Source organism: Hoplias malabaricus, chromosome 15, assembly GCF_029633855.1.
Source record: "Hoplias malabaricus isolate fHopMal1 chromosome 15, fHopMal1.hap1, whole genome shotgun sequence".
NCBI lineage: Eukaryota > Metazoa > Chordata > Actinopteri > Characiformes > Erythrinidae > Hoplias > Hoplias malabaricus.
Genome location: NC_089814.1, coordinates 8,327,217 through 8,350,116, shown reverse-complemented (window position 1 = coordinate 8,350,116; position 22,900 = coordinate 8,327,217). Strand labels below are relative to the sequence as shown.

Genomic DNA, 22,900 nt, shown 5'->3' with positions numbered 1-22,900 from the left:
GTGATTAGGTGAGTGTGTGAAACTGTCCAGAGGTGTGAGTGTGTGTGAAACTGTCCAGAGGTTTGAGTGAAAGAGTGAGTGTGTGAAACTGTTCAGAGGTGTGAGTGACTGGGTGAGTGATTGGGTGAGTGTGTGTGAAACTGCCCAGAGGTGTGAGTGACTGGGTGAGTGATTTGGTGAGTGTGTGTGAAACTGCCCAGAGGTGTGAGTGACTGGGTGAGTGTGTAAAACTGTCCAGAGATGTGAGTGACTAGGTGAGTGATTGGGTGAGTGTGTGTGAAACTGCCCAGAGGTGTGAGTGACTGGGTGAGTGTGTGAAACTGTCCAGAGGTGTGAGTGACTGGGTGAGTGTGTGAAACTGTCCAGAGGTTTGAGTCACAGAGTGAGTGTGTGAAACTGTTCAGAGGTGTGAGTGACTGGGTGAGTGTGTGAAACTGTCCAGAGGTGTGAGTGACTGGGTGAGTGATTGGGTGAGTGTGTGTGAAACTGCCCAGAGGTTTGAGTGACAGAGTGAGTGTGTGAAACTGTCCAGAGGTGTGAGTGACTGGGTGAGTGTGTGAAACTGTCCAGAGATGTGAGTGACTGGGTGAGTGATTGGGTGAGTGTGTGAAACTGCCCAGAGGTTTGAGTGACAGAGTGAGTGTGTGAAACTGTCCAGAGAGGTGAGTGACTGGGTGAGTGACTGGGTGGGTGATTGGGTGAGTGTGTGTTAAACTGCCCAGAGGTGTGAGTGACTAGGTGAGTGTGTGAAACTGTCCAGAGATGTGAGTGACTGGGTGAGTGATTGGGTGAGTGTGTGAAACTGCCCAGAGGTTTGAGTGACAGAGTGAGTGTGTGAAACTGTCCAGAGGTGTGAGTGACTGTGTGAGTGTGTGAAACTGTCCAGAGATATGAGTGACTGGGTGAGTGATTGGGAGAGTGTGTGAAACTGTCCAGAGGTTTGAGTGACAGAGTGAGTGTGTGAAACTGCCCAGAGGTGTGAGTGACTGTGTGAGTGTGTGAAACTGTCCAGAGGTTTGAGTGACTGGGTGAGTGTGTGAAACTGTCCAAAGGTGTGAGTGACTGGGTGAGTGTGTGAAACTGCCCAGAGGTGTGAGTGACTGTGTGAGTGTGTGAAACTGTCCAGAGGTGTGAGTGACTGGGTGAGTGTGTGAAACTGTCCAAAGGTGTGAGTGACTGGGTGAGTGTGTGAAACTGTCCAGAGGTGTGAGCGACTGGGTGAGTGATTGGGTGAGTGTGTGTGAAACTGCCCAGAGGTTTGAGTGACAGAGTGAGTGTGTGAAACTGTCCAGAGGTGTGAGTGACTGGGTGAGTGTGTGAAACTGTCCAGAGATGTGAGTGACTGGGTGAGTGATTGGGTGAGTGTGTGAAACTGCCCAGAGGTTTGAGTGACAGAGTGAGTGTGTGAAACTGTCCAGAGAGGTGAGTGACTGGGTGGGTGATTGGGTGAGTGTGTGTTAAACTGCCCAGAGGTGTGAGTGACTAGGTGAGTGTGTGAAACTGTCCAGAGATGTGAGTGACTGGGTGAGTGTGTGTGAAACTGCCCAGAGGTTTGAGTGACAGAGTGAGTGTGTGAAACTGTCCAGAGGTTTGAGTGACAGAGTGAGTGTGTGAAACTGCCCAGAGGTTTGAGTGACAGAGTGAGTGTGTGAAACTGTCCAGAGGTTTGAGTGACAGAGTGAGTGTGTGAAACTGCCCAGAGGTTTGAGTGACAGAGTGAGTGTGTGAAACTGTCCAGAGAGGTGAGTGACTGGGTGAGTGACTGGGTGAGTGACTGGGTGGGTGATTGGGTGAGTGTGTGTTAAACTGCCCAGAGGTGTGAGTGACTGGGTGAGTGTGTGAAACTGTCCAGAGGTGTGAGTGACTGGGTGAGTGTGTGAAACTGCCCAGAGGTGTGAGTGACTGGGTGAGTGTGTGAAACTGTCCAGAGATGTGAGTGTGTGTGAAACTGCCAGGAGGTTTGAGTGACAGAGTGAGTGTGTGAAACTGTCCAGAGGTGTGAGTGACAGGGTGAGTGTGTGAAACTGTCTAGAGGTGTGAGTGTGTGTGAAACTGTCCAGAGGTTTGAGTGACAGAGTGAGTGTGTGAAACTGTTCAGAGGTTTGAGTGAAAGAGTGAGTGTGTGAAACTGTTCAGAGATGTGAGTGACAGGGTGAGTGATTGGGTGAGTGTGTGTGAAACTGCCCAGAGGTGTGAGTGACTGGGTGAGTGTGTGAAACTGCCCAGAGGTGTGTGTGACTGTGTGAGTGTGTGAAACTGTCCAGAGGTTTGAGTGACAGAGTGAGTGTGTGAAACTGTCCAGAGGTGTGAGTGACTGGGTGAGTGTGTGAAACTGTCCAAAGGTGTGAGTGACTGGGTGAGTGTGTGAAACTGTCCAGAGGTTTGAGTGACTGGGTGAGTGTGTGAAACTGTCCAGAGATGTGAGTGACTGGGTGAGTGATTAGGTGAGTGTGTGAAACTGTCCAGAGGTGTGAGTGTGTGTGAAACTGTCCAGAGGTTTGAGTGAAAGAGTGAGTGTGTGAAACTGTTCAGAGGTGTGAGTGACTGGGTGAGTGATTGGGTGAGTGTGTGTTAAACTGCCCAGAGGTGTGAGTGACTGGGTGAGTGTGTAAAACTGTCCAGAGGTGTGAGTGACTGGGTGAGTGTGTGAAACTGCCCAGAGGTGTGAGTGACTGGGTGAGTGTGTGAAACTGTCCAGAGATGTGAGTGACTGGGTGAGTGATTGGGTGAGTGTGTGAAACTGCCAGGACGTTTGAGTGACAGAGTGAGTGTGTGAAACTGTCCAGAGGTGTGAGTGTGTGTGAAACTGCCAGGAGGTTTGAGTGACAGAGTGAGTGTGTGAAACTGTCCAGAGGTGTGAGTGACAGGGTGAGTGTGTGAAACTGTCTAGAGGTGTGAGTGTGTGTGAAACTGTCCAGAGGTTTGAGTGACAGAGTGAGTGTGTGAAACTGTTCAGAGGTTTGAGTGAAAGAGTTAGTGTGTGAAACTGTTCAGAGGTTTGAGTGACAGAGTGAGTGTGTGAAAGTGTTCAGAGATGTGAGTGACTGGGTGAGTGATTGGGTGAGTGTGTGTGAAACTGCCCAGAGGTGTGAGTGACTGGGTGAGTGTGTGAAACTGTCCAGAGGTGTGAGTGACTGGGTGAGTGTGTGAAACTGTCCAGAGGTTTGAGTCACAGAGTGAGTGTGTGAAACTGTTCAGAGGTGTGAGTGACTGGGTGAGTGTGTGAAACTGTCCAGAGGTTTGAGTGACTGGGTGAGTGTGTGAAACTTTCCAGAGGTTTGAGTGACAGAGTGAGTGTGTGAAACTGTCCAGAGGTGTGAGTGACTGGGTGAGTGTGTGAAACTGTCCAGAGGTGTGAGTGACTGGGTGAGTGATTGGGTGAGTGTGTGTGAAACTGCCCAGAGGTTTGAGTGACAGAGTGAGTGTGTGAAACTGTCCAGAGGTGTGAGTGACTGGGTGAGTGTGTGAAACTGTCCAGAGATGTGAGTGACTGGGTGAGTGATTGGGTGAGTGTGTGAAACTGCCCAGAGGTTTGAGTGACAGAGTGAGTGTGTGAAACTGTCCAGAGAGGTGAGTGACTGGGCGAGTGACTGGGTGGGTGATTGGGTGAGTGTGTGTTAAACTGCCCAGAGGTGTGAGTGACTAGGTGAGTGTATGAAACTGTCCAGAGATGTGAGTGACTGGGTGAGTGATTGGGTGAGTGTGTGAAACTGCCCAGAGGTTTGAGTGACAGAGTGAGTGTGTGAAACTGTCCAGAGAGGTGAGTGACTGGGTGAGTGACTGGGTGGGTGATTGGGTGAGTGTGTGTTAAACTGCCCAGAGGTGTGAGTGACTGGGTGAGTGTGTAAAACTGTCCAGAGGTGTGAGTGACTGGGTGAGTGTGTGAAACTGCCCAGAGGTGTGAGTGACTGGGTGAGTGTGTGAAACTGTCCAGAGATGTGAGTGACTGGGTGAGTGATTGGGTGAGTGTGTGAAACTGCCAGGACGTTTGAGTGACAGAGTGAGTGTGTGAAACTGTCCAGAGGTGTGAGTGTGTGTGAAACTGCCAGGAGGTTTGAGTGACAGAGTGAGTGTGTGAAACTGTCCAGAGGTGTGAGTGACAGGGTGAGTGTGTGAAACTGTCTAGAGGTGTGAGTGTGTGTGAAACTGTCCAGAGGTTTGAGTGACAGAGTGAGTGTGTGAAACTGTTCAGAGGTTTGAGTGAAAGAGTGAGTGTGTGAAACTGTTCAGAGATGTGAGTGACAGGGTGAGTGATTGGGTGAGTGTGTGTGAAACTGCCCAGAGGTGTGAGTGACTGGGTGAGTGTGTGAAACTGCCCAGAGGTGTGAGTGACTGTGTGAGTGTGTGAAACTGTTCAGAGGTTTGAGTGAAAGAGTGAGTGTGTGAAACTGTTCAGAGATGTGAGTGACAGGGTGAGTGATTGGGTGAGTGTGTGTGAAACTGCCCAGAGGTGTGAGTGACTGGGTGAGTGTGTGAAACTGCCCAGAGGTGTGAGTGACTGTGTGAGTGTGTGAAACTGTCCAGAGGTTTGAGTGACAGAGTGAGTGTGTGAAACTGTTCAGAGGTTTGAGTGAAAGAGTGAGTGTGTGAAACTGCCCAGAGGTGTGAGTGACTGGGTGAGTGTGTGAAACTGCCCAGAGGTGTGTAAGTGAGTGACTTTGCCATTTAATGGCCATTTTAATGATTGAATGAATGAACAATGAATCTGTAACTATATCAAATTATTTAGTAGTATGTTTTGGTGATGATAAATACACTACTAAATTCTCTCTCTCTCTCTCTCTCTCTCTCTCTCTCAGTGGGTTACCCTAAAGAGGAGCGTTTTGCTGGACGTCCCACCAGCAGAGTGAGTGGACTGTATGATCTTCTGAAGGAGAAATGCTCCATGGGATTCCACGCCGGCTGGGAGCAGCCCCACTACTTTCACAAACCTGGAGACGAAGTGGGCTACCGGTAAAATACACATCCAGCACAGAGGAAGGGTCCTTGGGCAAAAGGAAACTCTACAACACGGGACATTCTGTATAACTACAGTACCTGCAGATGAACATGAATATGGTAACAGGGAAGAGCTGGAATGGTGTTAACGATCCACAACTATTCCCCCAACATCACACCTGACCTCACTGTTTATGAGACTCACACAGAAACGAAATCCTCACAGCTGTGTTTCAGCATATACGCCCACCAAAAAGATACTGGGGCTTCTTTTGAGTGTGTGTGTGTGTGTGTGTGTGTGTGAGAGAGAGAGAGAACTCCTTAGTTTTCTAGGAAATTAAGTGCAAGCTGGCAGACTCTGTTTTGCTCCCCTGCTGCAAAGAACTCTCTGTCTCTCTCTCTCTCTCTCTCACTCACTCACTCACTCACTCACTCACTCACTCTCTCTTTCTCTCTCTCTCTCTCTTTCTCTCTCTCTCACACACACACACACACACACAACCTGTTTTTCTCACTCCATCTCCCTTTTTCTTTTTATCTCCCCGTTTCTCTCACTGTTTCTTCCTCTCTGCTTCTCTTTGTTTCCTTCACTATATATACATCCATTTTTCTCTTATAGTCTTGTTTTCTCTCTTTCTCTGACACTCTGTGTGTGTGTGTGTGTGTGTGTGTGTGTAGCAGGGTTTCTCGGCTTGTTGTGTTTGGTGCTGAAACCGCTGTAGGTTTGAAGCTCCACACTTAGTCGCTGTGATCTGCTGCAAAGTCTAATAATCACACTCCATTCACTCACAATTTAGATGTCAGAACATTCCAGCTGTGAGGATTTGATTGCATTCAGCAGTGAGAGCATTACTAATGTTAGCTCCTGCTGTTGGATGGTTGTTTCAGGATCACAAACACCACTCAGACACACCCCAAAGGTACCGCATGGCACTTCGTGATCACAGAGAACGCAGTTCCACTGTTCCATATATTTACACCCCTCTGGTTTACACTAGAAAGACTGCCTGGACACTTCTGCACATAGTGCAGCCTCCTCCACGGAACCCATCCTTTCCTCATTTGAGGCATTTGATCCTCTTTGTTTTAGGCCCAGTTTTAAAAGGACAAACTGGTTTGGGCCGGTGGGACGCGAGTGTAAACTGGTGATGGAGAAAGTGGGAGTCATTGACCTGTCTCCTTTTGGGAAGTTCATAGTCAAAGGGAAGGATTCGCACGTGCTGCTGGACCGACTGTTCGCCAACACCCTGCCCAAGGTGAGAGAAAGGAGAGGCAGATGGGCCTTTTCCAAGCAATGTACAGATGTTAGATTTACCCTGACACGCAACACCCCCAACCAACAAAGCCCTAATGGAAATGACGAGAAAGAAAACGTCAATTTTAAATGTTGCTACAACAAAAACAGTCCCATAGGAAACAAACAGGCACACATCCCCGAGGGGCCTCAACAGCAGCTCCCGTTTTCAGACCGTCTCTGAGGCAGGGACTAGGAGAGATATACTTTCCCAGTTCCTATGAATAGATCAGGGCCACAGGCTTGGGTTTAGAAGCTGAAACCAGTTGTGGTTAGCGTCTTGTTTTCTCCTATGGTTCTTACTATAGCATGTGTTTATTCATAATCACTGCCTTCAGAGTTGTGGCTGTTGTTGTTTGAACAAGTCTCGGTTTAGACTCCTGAAATGAGCCGAAGCAGGTTTAGATTTTGGTTTCCTAATGTTTCTCTGATTGTTCCCTGCTGTCAGGTGGGTCTGACCAACATCAGTCACATGTTGACCCGGAGGGGGTGTGTTTATGCTGAGGTCACCATTACCCAGCTGGCACCTGGGGAGTTCTTGCTCATCACTGGCTCGGGATCAGAACTGCACGATCTTAGGTTAGTCTCGTGTGTGTGTGTGTGTGTGTGTGTGTGTGTGTGGACATGTGCATGTTTATTTAACCTTTTAATGTTTTATAAATCCAAACTTAAAACACTTTATCTCAGGATAGTAACTTTTTATTATTATTATTATTATTATTAATATTATTGATATTTATGTTTTACATCAAAACAAACATGGCATTGTACAACTTTACAGTAAATTACAGGAGAAGAGTAAATCATAATTGAAACCAAATATACACTAACCCTTACCCTTTAAGATTGAATGATAAATGAAGTCCCTTCAATATGAGTGTGTAAACAGATTCACACACACACACACACACCCAGTTGGTGCTTCTTGGCCTGTGGTTGTAAATAGAGTGAGTCGCGTGTTCCAGTGTGTGTCAACAAGACCCTATTTTAGATCTCCGGAGTGTGAAGCCTGGACTAGCTGTTTTTCTAGCTTTCCTCCTCCCTTCCACCAATCAGAAAACAGCACGCTGCACACCATTCTGCTCAGATGTTAACTCCATACTTGAGCTTAGGCTGACCCCTAGTGGACAGACCTAAGAACATTTAAGTCCAGTGGAGTGTTGCTTAGTTAATGATTCATTATCAGATATCAGAACAGTGCAAGTAGTCTCTCTCTCTCTCTCTCACTCTGTCTGTCTCACTCTGTGTCTCTCTCTCTCTGTGTCTCTCTCTCACTCTGTCTCTCGCTCTCTCTGTCTCTCGCTCTCTCTCTCTTTCTCTGTCTGTCTCTCTTTCTCTCTGTCTCTCGCTCTCTCTCTTTCTCTGTCTGTCTGTCTCTCTCTCTCTCTCTGTCTCTTTCTCTGTCTGTCTCTCGCTCTCTCTCTGTCTCTCGCTCTCTCTGTCTCTCGCTCTCTCTCTGTCTGTCTCTCTCGCTCTCGTTCTTGCTCTTTCTCGCTCTCTCTCTCTCACTCTCTCTCCCCTTCTCTCTCTGTCTCTCACTCTCTCTCTTGCACGCTCTTTCTCTCTCTTTTTCTCTCTCTCTCTTGCTCTCTCTGTCTCTCTCTCTCTCTCTCTCAGGTGGATAGAGACAGAGGCAGCGGATGGAGGGTATGATGTGGAGATCTCCAATATCACGGACAGTATCGGGGTCTTGGGAGTGGCTGGTCCAAACTCACGTAAAGTTCTTCAGAAACTGACCAATGAGGACCTGAGCGACAGCGCCTTTAAATTCCTTCACTGTAAATCTATCAGTCTCGCCGGCATCCAGCTCAGGGCCATACGCATATCTTACACAGGTATGGGCATGGGGGTTTCTCACCCATGTGATGGCCTACTTCCTCACACTGCTGCCTTCTGGGAAAAGCATGTAGAAAATATAGGAATATTCTGTAACATACAGCTTAACTTTATTAGTATGTGCAGTTGTATCATGGGGACATCATTGGTCTGCTTGTGCTACCATGGACCCCCGCACTGAATTCTGAGGAACTCCTGACACTCGGACACCCCCAAGCTGGAGATTCAAGAACCTCCAACTCAGAGGAACCGCTCATACTCGCAGAGTGGGATACAGACTGAGTTGGTTCAACATTGGGAACCAGAGCAAAGCAAGCTGTCAGTTTGGTGGTCTCTCAGAACTGTGTTTCCTTGTTGTGCAGGTTATGAGGCATTCCCCTTCCTTAAAGGAACACAGTGTAATATTTTTACCTTATAATTACACCTTCAAAATCACTATAATGCTTCACTGACCTGTAATTGAGCCTCTGTTATTGCTACTCAGGGCTCAGTATTGAAATTCTGGAGGAAGGTAGGAACCGTCGCCCTCCCCCCTCCCCCGTGGTTTCAGGGCAGTGCTGAAACTGTAAATTACACTCTTCAACAGTAGAGGGAGCCCAGGAGCTAAAATACCAAATCCTACCTAGCGCTGCTTTAAGGTAAAGAGATGTCCATCGTCAGGGGTTCCCAACTCTTGAGTATCTGAGTCCTGGGGGTTGGGTCTGTGATAGGGCAGTCTCTGATGTCCGGTGATAACCTGGTAACACTCTGATCATTCATAAAGCTTCATGTGGTTATGACCACTACATAAGCCTTTCATCACAACTGACATAAGCATCTATATTTTTGTTATATCTTTATTGTTGTGGAATGTTGTTGTTCACATGTGTCAGACATCACACAGGCTGCTTTAGAAAAAAGTATTCTAAAGTATTACCAATGCTGGGTTTTAAATAACACCCCAGGCTTTTTCGGTTGTGCAGAATGTGTGCAGAATGAGGATTAATCATGACTCTATCTCTGTCCTTGTGTGTGCTCTAAGGGGAGCTGGGCTGGGAGCTGTATGTGGACATGCCGCAGTTGTCTGAGGTGTATGAGGCCGTGATGAAGGCTGGTCAGGAGGAGGGCATTGATAACTTCGGCACCTACGCCATGTCTTCTCTCAGACTGGAGAAAGGCTTCAGGGGCTGGGGGGCTGAGGTCAGACACACACACACACACACACACACACAGCGAGAACTGACTATATATGAAACTGTCCCAGATGTTGCCAGGTAAATTTGTTTGAAAATGACCTATATTTGGGATCACGTTTATGATGCAATAATAAATTAGATTGAAATATTACAATAACATGTATTTAAGACGTTTTGAGTATTTTGGGATCGAAAGAATGATATGACACTGCAATTCAAATAATGTTTACAGTGTGCTGCCCCGGGATTGGACCTTCACAAGTGTAAATGTCCAGATGTTCAGTGATTTAAAGCCATAATTTCATAATCATATACAGCTCTGTTCATTATTCCAGCCACATCGATCACTGAGTATATCTACAATCATTCAGCTTGGCTATATTCGATTGAAACTATATTTCAAACCTTTGAGGAGTGGTGCGGACACTATGCACAGCCACATCAAGGACTGACATTAATTTTGCTGAATCTGACCTTTCTCAACATGTGGTTGTCTGTAGATGAACTGTGACACCAATCCTCTGGAGGCTGGTCTGGATTACTTCATCAAACTTAACAAGGTAGCTGTCTTTTTAATGCTTGTTTTCTATTGTTACCATATTATACAGCAGGGCGACACTGTGGTGCAGCAGGTTAGGGTCGCAGTCACACAGCTCGAGGGACCTGGAGGTTGTGGGTTCGAGTCCCGCTCCGGGTGGCTGTCTGTGAGGAGTGTGGTGTGTTCCCCCTGTGTCTGCGTGGGTTTCCTCCGGGTGACTGTCTGTGAGGAGTGTGGTGTGTTCTCCCTGTGTCCGCGTGGGTTTCCTCTCGGTGACTGTCTGTGAGGAGTGTGGTGTGTTCTCCCTGTGTCTGTGTGGGTTTCCTCTTGGTGACTGTCTGTGAGGAGTGTGGTGTGTTCTCCCTGTGTCTGCGTGGGTTTCCTCCGGGTAACTGTCTGTGAGGAGTGTGGTGTGTTCTGCCTGTGTCTGCGTGGGTTTCCTCCGGGTGACTGTCTGTGAGGAGTGTGGTGTGTTCTCCCTGTGTCTGCGTGGGTAAGACTGGCTCCTCCTCCAGGGTGTGTTCCCGCCTTGTGCTCAATGATTCCAGGTAGACTCTGGACCCACCACAACCCTGAACTGGAGAAGGGTTACAGACAATGAATGAATCATTAATATTATATATTTATAGCGTCATTGTTACAACAAAAGTGTAGTAAGGGTCAAATCTGTGTGACCTGACAATTTTGCAGCTTTAATATTAAGACTAAAGACCAAAATTTCAGATTCTTATTCTGTCAAATTCAGTAATAATTTAAAAATCCACTCAGTGTTTTAAGGCACCCTGTGTGTGTGTGTGTGTGTGTGTGTCTGTGTCAGTCTGCAGATTTCATAGGGAAGAAGGCTCTACAGGAGATCAAGGCTCAGGGACTAAAGAGAAAACTGGCATACCTCACTGTGTACACGGACGACATCGACCCCGAGGGCAATGAGACCATCTGGCACGAGGGCAAGGTAAAGTCTATCATTTAGCCTTAACCATTCTCACTATGAGGTCCACCACATGTCCAACGATTTGAGGCCACCACCTGTAATTTTAAGATGAGCCCATTGTAGACACAGTATAATCTCCATAGAAAAATATTGACTTTCAGAATGAGATGCTCCTGAAGCAGCTGCATGATCCTTAGGTCAGTGTGCCCAATGCCAAGAGTTGGCTAGAGGGATATAGAGCTGTGGAACAATGGAGCTGCATCCTCTCGATCAATGGAGCTCCATCCTGTAGTTCTGGGATGATTTGTGGTGTGATCCAGAACTGATAATGCAGTATCAGTACTACATCTCATCTCAGGTTTAAATGGCTGAATGCAACAAAATCCCCACAGCAATGTCCCAGAAGAGTTTTTAGGAGTGCTTATTGTATCTGACGGTGTGTAGTCTGAGTTTATTGGACTAGAAATCCAAACTGGATGTTGTTTTCTCTCGACAGGTCGTGGGAAACACAACCTCTGGAGCCTACAGCTACTCCACTCAGCAGAGTCTGGCCTTCGGTTACCTACCCATCCAGCTGGCCACCATCGGTCAGAAGGTGGATATAGAGCTCCTGGGAAAGAAATATCCAGCCACAGTGGTCCAGGAGCCTCTGGTCCTCACTGAACCCACCAGAACCCGCCTTCAAAAGAAATCCAAAAGTACAGTGTGAATTATATAGGAAACGGGTTTGTAAGAACTGGACATTGGGTGGTGTATGTGGTCGGTCTCGGGGGGAGATGTGTGTTTGGGAAAGTTTGTGTATTTCACTGACATCGAATGACTGTCATTTTGTATAAAGTAAAAATATAAATTACTTCAACCATGAGATTGATTTAAAGGCATACACTCTGGACATAAGTTTGCGGACAGCTTCTTATTCAACATTTCTTCTAAGTGCATCACCCTTTGCTGCAGTAGCAGTGTAATAAAAGCTTTACACTAGATGTTGGAGGTTTTGCTGTGAGGATTTGATGGGATTCTGCCAGGGGAACATCAGTGAGGTCAGGTGGTGATGTTGGATAAATGACCATTCCAACTCATCCATACTCTTTTGGATGGAACGCCACCACTTTAAAGAACAAGGCTCCACAGCCCAGTGCTGGTGGGTTTTCTATTTCGCCTTGAGCATGGTGACGTTAGGCTCTAGACCATCTGCTCCCAAGCATCACTTTTTGTTTCACACTGTAAAATTGAAGGTGTGCACATTAAAGTAGAAGAAATCACTCATTAGGGTTCTACAAACTTTTGGACATACGTTGTGTCATCGAATAGGGAACTATTAGTGCTATAGTTAAAGACTATTGAGAATGAAAAGGTTGCAGATTTTATCTGTAAAACAAAAATGCATCATTTTTCTGAATCAAAGCAGCATTACATTCTACATCATATTTACAGCTGTAGTGTTAAAGGGAACATATTCCCCTCAGGGAACACAGGGTCTGTGACATGATTTGGTCAAAACACCACAGCAGTGTTCTCCCCCTGTCTATTTCAGCACCTGTTCCTTTAAATGATAACGAGCCGCTCGCTGTTCACCCCGACCCCGAGCGCACAGCAGTGAGGAGCGAGGAGCAGAAGCTCTGGTTTTTAGCCGTTTTCGCTCGGTTTTCTTTCTCTTGCTCTTATTTCTCTGTGCTCGTTGTGTCTGTTTTGCTCTGATTAACCTCGTTAACACAAGGACTCATGGTCAGGGGGCAGGGGGCAGGGCAATGTCCTCTTTAATATAAGCATAGTTTTTTCATATAAGATCAGGGGCTACCAGTTAAACAGAAACTAACAGTGATTGTCCTGTGAAACTAAATGTAAGGACACATGTGAATTTTCTTTTATTCCAACACACTAATGTCTTAAATGTATATTGTATATTCAAAGTATTCATCTCACCAATTCTGGAGTGTTTTGAAGGGGTTTGGGAACAATTCTATGTTTTAAATTTAAGTTTTTGTGGTTTAACATGATCAGATCATGGATGAGTTTGCTTAAAATTCTACTTTTTTTTTTAATGTGTGCCTTTTATAGGCAATAAACACATTTTTAACCTGGTTTACCGCATCAAACTCATTATGCCATGGTGCTCATTATCACTCACACACACACACACTGACCTCTGCCTTGGACAAGCAATTTTGCTGTGAATGGAAAGCACATTGTTGTCACAATATAAACTGAAATATTTCAGTAAATGTGTCATTTTTACTTCATTGTGTATCATTTACTGCTCAATAATTTCTAGAATAAACTTACCGTATATGTCCTTAATTGTTCACAACCCTGAAATTTATAAGCGGAAAAGATGATGATGATATATGCCCTTAACACTTCTTTTTCCTTTGACCTTTTATAGACTTAATACTCTTCCTTTGGGATGTATTCCATATGGATGTCTTATAATAATTCATTTAAAATAAATTATGATGATTTTGTAATGGTATTAATTTAAGATTAAGGGGCAATATTTATACAAATGGCCGATTGGCACACACTCACACAATATTAATCTATTTAAATTATTTATAAAAATAATACATGTAAGTGTATTTTGACGTGCAGGGTGGTACAGTGGTTCGGTAAATAGTGTGGCATATCATTGTCTGCGAGGAGTGTGGTGTGTTCTCCTTGTGTCTGCGTGGGTCTCCTCCAGGTTGTGTAAAACTGTCCACAGGTGAGCATAAATGAGTCTGTGAAAATATCCAGAGATAGTTAAATAGAGGTGAGGCTGGGTGAGTGTGTCATATTGCCCACAAAACATAAATGGATAAAATACCGTGACGTGCTGATTTTCACACACGGTTTGTTCCCTACACCCTTGTGAATTTGTCATAGAAAAATGTGTGTATTTACCTATATGTTGTACGCCATTGTTGGTAACGGTTGGGCAGTTATTCAGAGTTAACATTAACAGTTTAGTCAACCAAGCGCACTGTGTAGGGCGTAGAGAGCGATTTGGGACAGACGCACTTAAAATGGCGGCAAACGGTCGCAGCAAATGGACGACGCAAACGGACAAATGAACCAGGAGACGAGTGAATGATTTGAGTTTAAACGTGACTTAAAATAATGTTAAAGACCTAAATGAGAAGAGTCTACCTCTCAAAGACAAGTAGAGAATATTTGGGGGAGGTTGAATATTTATAAAACGATAATGGTTTCCTCAGGATATTTTTTTTCACTCACCAGCTCAACACAAGTACTAAACATTAATGTCACGAGACATACAAATTTTATTTCAAAGTTTACAATTAGGCATTCGTATGTTTTAAGTTATTTCACACAATTCAGAGGTTAATGTTGGAAATCATTGCCAGTGGAATAAGAAAAGCTAACGTCAGAGTGCCCCCCAGCAGTGTGCTGTTTGTTGTCCAGAATTAATCATGAAACATCAGCACCAGATTTCACTAAAATATGGCTGAATGCCATTCACAAAATGTTCCAATATCTAGAACCCCCCCCCAGTAACTGATTAACTATTTAACCTGATCACACATGAATAAAGGCACACTCAATTACAAAAGTAAAACACTTGATTGCAAAAGAAACTAACAGTGTTAGTCAATGATTTATCAGTGTAATGTTGTGTATATAGGGAATGCATTCGATGATCATATTCTGTATTACCACCATCTGCTTCAGTTGACAGAATTCATGATGATGGATATGGGAAGAGAATGAAGTACTAGAAACCACTTAGATGGCAGAGCAAGAGCAAGTTTTATAAAATTGACAGAAAGAGTTGTATGAGGTGTGTAATCATTCTGATATTAGAAATCAGGAAAGTGTAGGAAATGTCCTGTTTAAACTTAAGGGATGATTACATTTTTAACAAAATTATATCTTTTCAGGGCTGTCATATTGTGTGCGTGAAAAATATTTTCCATTGCGGTATAATCACTGTCCAATTAAAAAGCATCTTTTAATACATCATTTGAACACAACAGCTGTCCTTTACACTTTGTGAAAATTACTTGATGAATTGACCAATTGAAATATTCCAAAATTACTAGGAATAAAATATTTTTAAACTGACTTCCACTGAAACTTAAGAAGGTTTTCCTTCTTCTGTAAAGTTACTATTTTGGGGGATACATGTATTTAATTGGATAGTGTTGATATGGACAACACGTGTTTTCGTTCACCATGATAAGTCTACAAGAGAAGTTTGGGATAGAACATGATTTACTCTCATTTAAAGGCGACATCCAAGATTTTAATAAAAAAAAAAAAAGTTTTATAAATATCTGAGGATATGACCTCACCATTTGCTGGAAATCCGATCTAAAGTGTATTCGAAGCACCGTATCTGTAAATGGGTAAAAAAAACAAAGTGTCTCGTCTGGTATGCTAGGCTTTCTCTCTCGTTCACGGTAGAAAGGTGGCATTTTTGAGGATTTTAGACAATGATGAGATCACCAAATGTTGAAAAGTGTGAACCGAGATGAGAATATTGCTCTATTCCTGCTCTATAAGTGTAACTTGTTTTTGCTGTTGGTGGAAATGACTCTAAGCAGAGAGCTACATTAAAGTAATCACAGACCTAATGTGCTACAAAACTAAACAAATTGAGTACCAAATGCTTTTCTGTCGTAATTCAAACAGTGAATAAAAACATACAAATTAAACTTTAGCCGTGTGCAAAAAAGTCGTTTTTCCACTCAAACATACGGTTCCACCTCAAAAGACGCAGAACCTCTGAACATACATAAACAAACCCCACAAACGTAGACATACACATATTAAACCCTTTTCTTCCAGAAACGAACGCTCTTTATTTAATACACATCTAGACATGCTTTGGTCAAAATAACACTTGGATCAAACACCACATCACTTTTCTTACCCTGACTAAACCGCCCTTTTCAGAACAACCTGTTTCAGCTCCTTTTGAGAATAATAATCTGTCAACTTTTAGGTGTGAGGTGCCCTTTTCTTTGTTATTGTTTTAACCATATTCAATCAGTAAACTAGTTTCATGCTCGTTGTGTTTGTTTTCCTTTAGGCAAAATCATCTTTGCATTCTCACATAAATGTAGGTCCAGTGCTGTGATTGGAGAGGCTCAGACTGATCCAGCTCTGTGATTGGAGAGACTGAGGGAAGGAGGCGGACCCGTTATAAAGGTAAGATGGAGGTGTAAATCAGGTCTCATTTGATTCCATCTTTTCAGACTTCAGGCAGATCATAAAAACTGACTGAGTTATTTTATTTCACAGTTTGTGGTCGGTAAGATCTCAAGTTCCCCTCATTAATGCACTCAAAATGTATTTATTTATTTTTAATAATATGTCCCCTGGAAGTGTCCTTATTTACTCCCAGTCTTACACCTATGGGCAGTTTCACACAGCTAATCCACCTACCAACACTCGGAGGAAACACACCACACTCTATAAAACCAGTGACTCAAAGTGGGGATTGAGCCCAGGACCTTGTGAAACTGACGCAGTGTCCCGGGGGGCTCTACCTGCTGAAATTGTCCACTGTGCTGCCCCTATTTTGTCACCATCACTGCTACATACCATTCTCAGTGCAGAACATTAAAACCTTAAATGTACCTTAAATACGCTGATACTAATTATGTTTTAGGCGTAAAGACAAGTTTTAAAGTGTTTCAAATATTCAAAAATATTCTCTTGTCATTTTATGATAACTGTTGTATAGTAAAATATATAAAATTATATATATATTTGGAGATGACTAAAATCAAAATCACCATTTTAAATCGTCTAAACCAAAACTTACATATACTTTTGGATAGAATATTATCCCCAAGAAGCATTGCAGCGTTTTTTTCTGATGGAGCTCATAACGACTGCAACAACCAATAAATTCTTCACTTGTCATTTTAACACTACAGTGGAACCTCTACCTACGAACTTGATCTGTTCCGTGACCCGGTTCGTAAGTAGAAAAGTTCGTTTCTCGAGTCAATTTTCCCCGTTTAAAATAATGGAAAAGCAATTAGTGTGTTCCAGCCCCCGCCCTGAAAGTCACCCTTTTTGCACTGATATATGTTTACAACACTCTCAAATTAGTAAAAAAATACATGTAGCGTTACTAAAAATAAAAAAGAAATACAGTGGTAACAGTAATAAAAAAGAAATAATAAAGTTGTAAGTGGTTACACATTGCTACCTTGAAGACGTGACGACTGGCTGGAGGAGTAACACAGGCACTGGCTGTATGACGGGGGGTGGGGGGAATAACGGAGAGTAGGTGGTGAATGTGGGGAGACGAAGCTTCGATACGGCTTAACTTAGCACGAATTTCGACGTCTGCTATTTACGCTAATGCTAAATTGCTAAAGCTACAATGTGCTAATCTTAAAAGCTCACTCAAGTCTGGGCGCTGGGAGACTCGCCTATTGGGGTCAGTGGACATTTCCAGCCGCCGACTCGGAGGAGGCTCGGGTTCGTTTCTAGAGTCGTGGTTCGTTGGTGGAGGCAAAAAATTTTCAAATGCCCGGTTCGTATCTTGAAAAGTTCGTTAGTAGAGGTTCCACTGTACTTTACTTTAAGGTTATTTTTTGTTGAATATAATGACAATTATATTGAATAAAATGTTGAATAAAATGACAATTGTCATTTTTAATATTACACAACACTTACCCCAAAAATTACTAATAAAGTAGGAGAATGTCTGAATATTAAATTAAATTTCAATTATACATTAATCAAAAACACTTTAAGACATAAATAATATATTTTATATATTTATTTAATAGATTATTTAAACTTAATTGAAACCTATGTGCTGTGTTTGTGTGGTGAGTTTAGAATGGTGCTGGTGCAGTGTGCTATGCTGAATGTGTGTGTGTGTGTGTGTGTGTGTGTGTGTGTGTGTGTGCAGTCAGGATGTACAGTATATATTAATAGCAAGATGGGAGTTGGTAACCTAGTAACACACTTCCTCAGCGCCCCGTTCCCCAACACCACTCTTCAGATGGTGATGGGTGATGGCATGAACACCAGCAAACTGCAAACCTCGCAACACACCAGCCAACGGGCATCAGCCTCATCCCAGCTGTCAATCACTACGTCCCACCCCCTCCCCCCATTCTTGTTGCTATGCTGTCTTTGAAACTATGGCTACGGTAAAGGTGCCTGTTCAGAGTAAACCACCTCTTCTCTTTGCCTTTGAGGTTATTATTTGTATATTTCATGGGATGATAATGGTATTATCTGTCTGTAAAAGCACAGGAAATCACAGCATTGTGTGTTGATCTGCTTTGCCTTGGGACAAGCGACTTTCGGTATGAAACAAGCTTGCCTTAGCGTCATTAGTGCTATTGCTGTATTATGCTCAGTGACACAGAACACACATCTGATTGAGTAATGATTAATGCCCAGAATTAGACTGTTTCTTCATTAATTTTGAATAATGCATTTCCCTATAACAACATGTGGGTGTTTACTGCAGCAGCCCTACCACGGAGTACTTAAACCCATACACACACACACACACACACACACACACACACACACTTGGGTCATTTTATATGTTCCTTGATTAGGACCATGTGTAATTGACTGTTTGTTTGTTGATTGTGCACAGGTAAATCCAAGCTCACAGGTAAAACTCACACACACACACAGAAAAATACATGTATCTATGAGAATTAAAAAGCAATTTATCTGAGCAGTAAAGGTTTATTTCCTCAAAGCAAACTCACAAACACTAATTTTAGAATAAAAAAATGTAATATTGTGTGTGTGTGTGTGTGTGTGTGTGTGTGTGTGAGAGAGAGAGAGAGAGAATGTGTTGGTTTGAGGTTTTCGTCCAGTCCCTAGTTTTAGAGGTTAATAAATGCTTCGTTGTGTTAAATCAAGTGTGTTGTAGATTTAACAAATCCATACAATCAGGAGAACATCTGGGAACAAACTTGGTTCTTCACATTCGCTCACAACTCAGATACTAGTTTTTAGGGAAGTGAATCCTTCTACTTTTACTGTAATTATGTTTTTGTATTAATAGTAATTATATATGCAATTTTTTGCCACTACCACGCTTACTGAGAAGTGTGGATTTTTTTTAATAATAATAATAATATTCATCTTGGGTGTCTAAGACCTTTGCACAGTACTGTAGACATATATATAAAACAAAGTTAAATTACTAACAGGGCAGCACAGGTAGTGTCACAGTCACACAACTCTGTGAGGAGTGTGGTGTGTTCTCCCTGTGTCTGTGTGGGTTTCCTCCGGGTGACTGACTGTGAGGAGTGTGGTGTGTTCTCCCTGTGTCTGCGTCGGTGTCCTCTGGGTGACTGTCTGTGAGGAGTGTGGTGTGTTCTCCCTGTGTCTGCGTGGGTTTCCTCCGGGTGACTGTCTGTGAGGAGTGTGGTGTGTTCTCCCTGTGTCTGCGTGGGTTTCCTCCGGGTGACTGACTGTGAGGAGTGTGGTGTGTTCTCCCTGTGTCTGCGTCGGTGCCCTCTGGGTGACTGACTGTGAGGAGTGTGGTGTGTTCTCCCTGTGTCTGTGTCGGTGTCCTCTGGGTGACTGTCTGTGAGGAGTGTGGTGTGTTCTCCCTGTGTCTGCGTGGGTTTCCTCCGGGTGACTGTCTGTGAGGAGTGTGGTGTGTTCTCCCTGTGTCTGCGTGGGTTTCCTCCGGGTGACTGTCTGTGAGGAGTGTGGTGTGTTCTCCCTGTGTCTGCGTGGGTTTCCTCCGGGTGACTGTCTGTGAGGAGTGTGGTGTGTTCTCCCTGTGTCTGCGTGGGTTTCCTCCGGGTGACTGTCTGTGAGGAGTGTGGTGTGTTCTCCCTGTGTCTGCGTGGGTTTCCTCCGGGTGACTGTCTGTGAGGAGTGTGGTGTGTTCTCCCTGTGTCTGCGTGGGTTTCCTCCGGGTGACTGTCTGTGAGGAGTGTGGTGTGTTCTCCCTGTGTCTGTGTGGGTTTCCTCCGGGTGACTGTCTGTGAGGAGTGTGGTGTGTTCTCCCTGTGTCTGCGTGGGTTTCCTCCGGGTGACTGTCTGTGAGGAGTGTGGTGTGTTCTCCCCGTGTCCGCGTGGGTTTCCTCTGGGTGCTCTGGTTTCCTCCCACAGTCCAAAAACACACGTTGGTAGGTGGATTGGCAACTCAAAAGTGTCCGTAGGTGTGAGTGAATGTGTCAGTGTGTCTGTGCTGCCCTGTGAAGGACTGGCGCCCCCTCTAGGGTGTTTTCCCGCCTTGCGTCCAATGATTCCAGGTAGGCCATGGACCCACCACGACCCTGAACTTGATAAGCGCTTACAGATAATGAATGAATGTATTAGGGGGTTGTGTGTATGTGTGTGTTAAAGACTGCAAAAGACTGTGATCAAAGATGACTTCATTAATAGACTGCTGCTTCTTAGAATAGAACTGAATGTGCATTATTCCTCTGTTTATAATGAGGTCCATTTAACGGGAAGTGAACAATTCTGTTAAGAAACTTTAGTGGCAGACTTTTCTTAATAGGTTTATTTCGTGTCGGTCTTTTTACAGACACTTTTCAGAGGAGTGGGAGTTACCTGCTTTTTAACCCAACACAGAGACACAGAGGACTGTGGCTTCTGTTTAGATGTTTTGTGAAGTGGAAGGTTGAAAGGGAAAAGCCCTTGGCTTCCTCTTTATTGTTCAGCCACCTCTCACTGTTATACTCTCTCTCTCTCTCTCTCTCTCTCTCTCTCTCTCTCACCCTCCATTTCCTGCCAGTTTAATGAGTTAGTGTAGGAGTGGACCTGACACACTTCAGTCACGACTATGGAGATCACCACACACACACACACTCATTCTCTCTCTATTTCCATCTCACTCTATTTCCTCTTTTATTGCTTTTATTTTAAGCAAAAGTTCAGGTGATTTTCATTAGAGGTTCCACCACATGGGGTGTATATATATTTTGTTCCAATGTAATGCTACTGTGCTAAACTGCACATTTAAATGTTATGGTCTGCTATAGTTGCTGTTTCTGTAGGTCATATATGTAGAATGAATATACATTTACAAAGACCACAATTAGATCACATTTCTATGAAACATTCTGGACATCTACATCGGTCCGCAATCCCCATGTTGTCCCCTAAACATTCTCACCGTTCACAGCCAACTGAACTATCCTGAAAAGGAGGTAAACCTTATTCTTAATCAGGACTTTGTGAAGAATATTCCGATGTATTCAGATGTAAAGAGCCCCGGCCCCACAGACATGTGTAAATAAATTATTTAGTGTGTTGCTGGCTTTGCAGCATGAGCTGATGCATTTAAGAATGAAATGAACCCAGTGAACTGAGGTGAGTAATGCACCGTGAGAGCCAGAGCTTTAAAATGTTTAAAGGCATAAGAAACACTCCTGAATATGACGACCGTGGCTCTGACCCTCTAAAGAAATGCCGTACGGGGTTTATCATCACCACGGGGAAGTAGCAGCTGGTTTTCCTTGAGCATTTGCCTGCAACGTCTCAGCAAACTGAGAGCTGAATTGGCTTAGACCACATTTTATTATGGTGTCATTGCAGCATCGCAGGGAGGAGCTGGCCTAGTTGTGTATTATTGTATATAATTAACTAAGATGTCTGAGTTAGTTGAACGACACAAAGAGAAGTCTGTATTTGTTTGTTTGGTTTGTTGAGGTTTGTTATCCATTTATCAGAGATGGGGAAGAATAATTAATTCAGTAATCAATAATTGCTGTTTTCTCTTAGGGGAACTGAAATCACCCTCTGCCTCATTTACTGTGTCCTGACTGTGAATGATGTGGGTAAGCAACACTTCAGAGGGAGCCTGAGCCTTTGAGCATGAAGTCTGTGCGTCAACCCAGAACCTACATAAAGCACTGACCAGTCAGAACAAAAGCGTGAGACTTAAACGGGTGAGTATCTACCAAACCTTATGAAATCTATTAAAAATAAACAGTGCAGGCCAAACAGGAGAAGGGTGACCTACATTTTTATTTGTTTAAACGTATTAAAGCCACACTACGTAATATTTTACCTTAAAATTGCAGCTTCCAAATCATTGTGGTGCTCCACTGAGCTATAATCGTGAGAATAAAGCCTCTGGGCTCAGCACTGCAGAAACGGCACTATGTAATGGCTAGACAATCAAATAAAAGCAGATAAAGAGTTTCTCCATTTTTCTGCCCAAATGAACAGAACACACGCTCCGGTTCTGGAGTCACCCAGGGGTCCATAAGCCCTTAATGAGATTATGAACGATAAGATGATGTCAGAATGCGAAATTCTATGTCACATTTTAAATGTATTTTTTTGCAATCTCACCTCTCACCTGTTACTGCAGTAGATAATGGGTCTGTCCCAAAACCTAATGAGCTGTCTACAGAGGGAGCGTTTTACATCACAGTGAGCCTGCTTCCGACACATAGGCTCTCCCAGTTCTTAGACACCTTAAATACGCTGCCCACTGTCATACCTTAATCTGGCTGAAGTTTAAGGCAGCACCGAATCATTCCTCAGCCACTAAGGCAATCCCAAGCACATTTCTCTTATATTTCGGCCTTCTAGAAGAGCACAAAAAAAAAGGATAACCAGAAGGTCAAGATCCATGGCGCTAACACACTAAGGTGACGCTAGCGACTGAGGGAAGTAAACACTGGTGGGTGCGGTGGACAGAAACAAGCTGTGACACATTCAGTCTCTAACTACAGTGTCTCAATAATCGGCCTCGTGAGGACAGACATCCGTTACAACGCTGCCGACTTAAACAGCAGCTTATGGAGACCTATAGTGTTGGTTAAAATATAGCATGAGGACGTTATCCGTAATAATATAATACATTTAACCCTTGATATCATCATACACAATATTACTGTCTGTCTGTGTAATTTAGTTTAAACTGAGAAAATGAACCCCAAGATAAAACTGGAAGATGAATCACTTGCAGCATGGCTTTCTGTGTGACATTCATACTATGAATGCCTGGTCAGGACGTCTGAATGAGAAAAAGGAGCCCCTAGAGGGCAGGCGGAAATAGGGGACATCAGCTTCAGTTTCATGCCCTTAACTGATCCCCATTACATGCTAATCAAATCTAAAGCACGCTCTGACAGTGGAGGAGCGCCGCAGCGGCCGGAGCGACTGAGAGCACCAACCCTGGTGTTATTTTAAAAAGATGAAGTAGTCTGCTGATTTTGCAGTGGTGCGTCTTTTTTGAGAATGGTCTCCTCCGTCACCTGAGCCGAGAATGG

The 22,900-nt window shown here is 43.9% G+C and overlaps 1 protein-coding gene across 1 annotated transcript in view; it reads left to right on the top strand.

Moving 5' to 3' along the window:
- dmgdh (dimethylglycine dehydrogenase) overlaps positions 1–13,016 on the top strand; it is a 33,583-nt gene extending 20,567 nt beyond the window's left edge. The window contains exons 9-16 of the mRNA XM_066646680.1: positions 4,800–4,953; positions 6,029–6,194; positions 6,681–6,811; positions 7,850–8,067; positions 9,090–9,247; positions 9,744–9,803; positions 10,599–10,733; positions 11,209–13,016. Coding sequence (XP_066502777.1) covers positions 4,800–4,953; positions 6,029–6,194; positions 6,681–6,811; positions 7,850–8,067; positions 9,090–9,247; positions 9,744–9,803; positions 10,599–10,733; positions 11,209–11,421 — 1,235 coding nt within the window. The 3' untranslated portion in view covers positions 11,422–13,016. The remainder of the gene's footprint in view (positions 1–4,799; positions 4,954–6,028; positions 6,195–6,680; positions 6,812–7,849; positions 8,068–9,089; positions 9,248–9,743; positions 9,804–10,598; positions 10,734–11,208) is intronic.
- Positions 13,017–22,900: the final 9,884 nt, after the last annotated feature.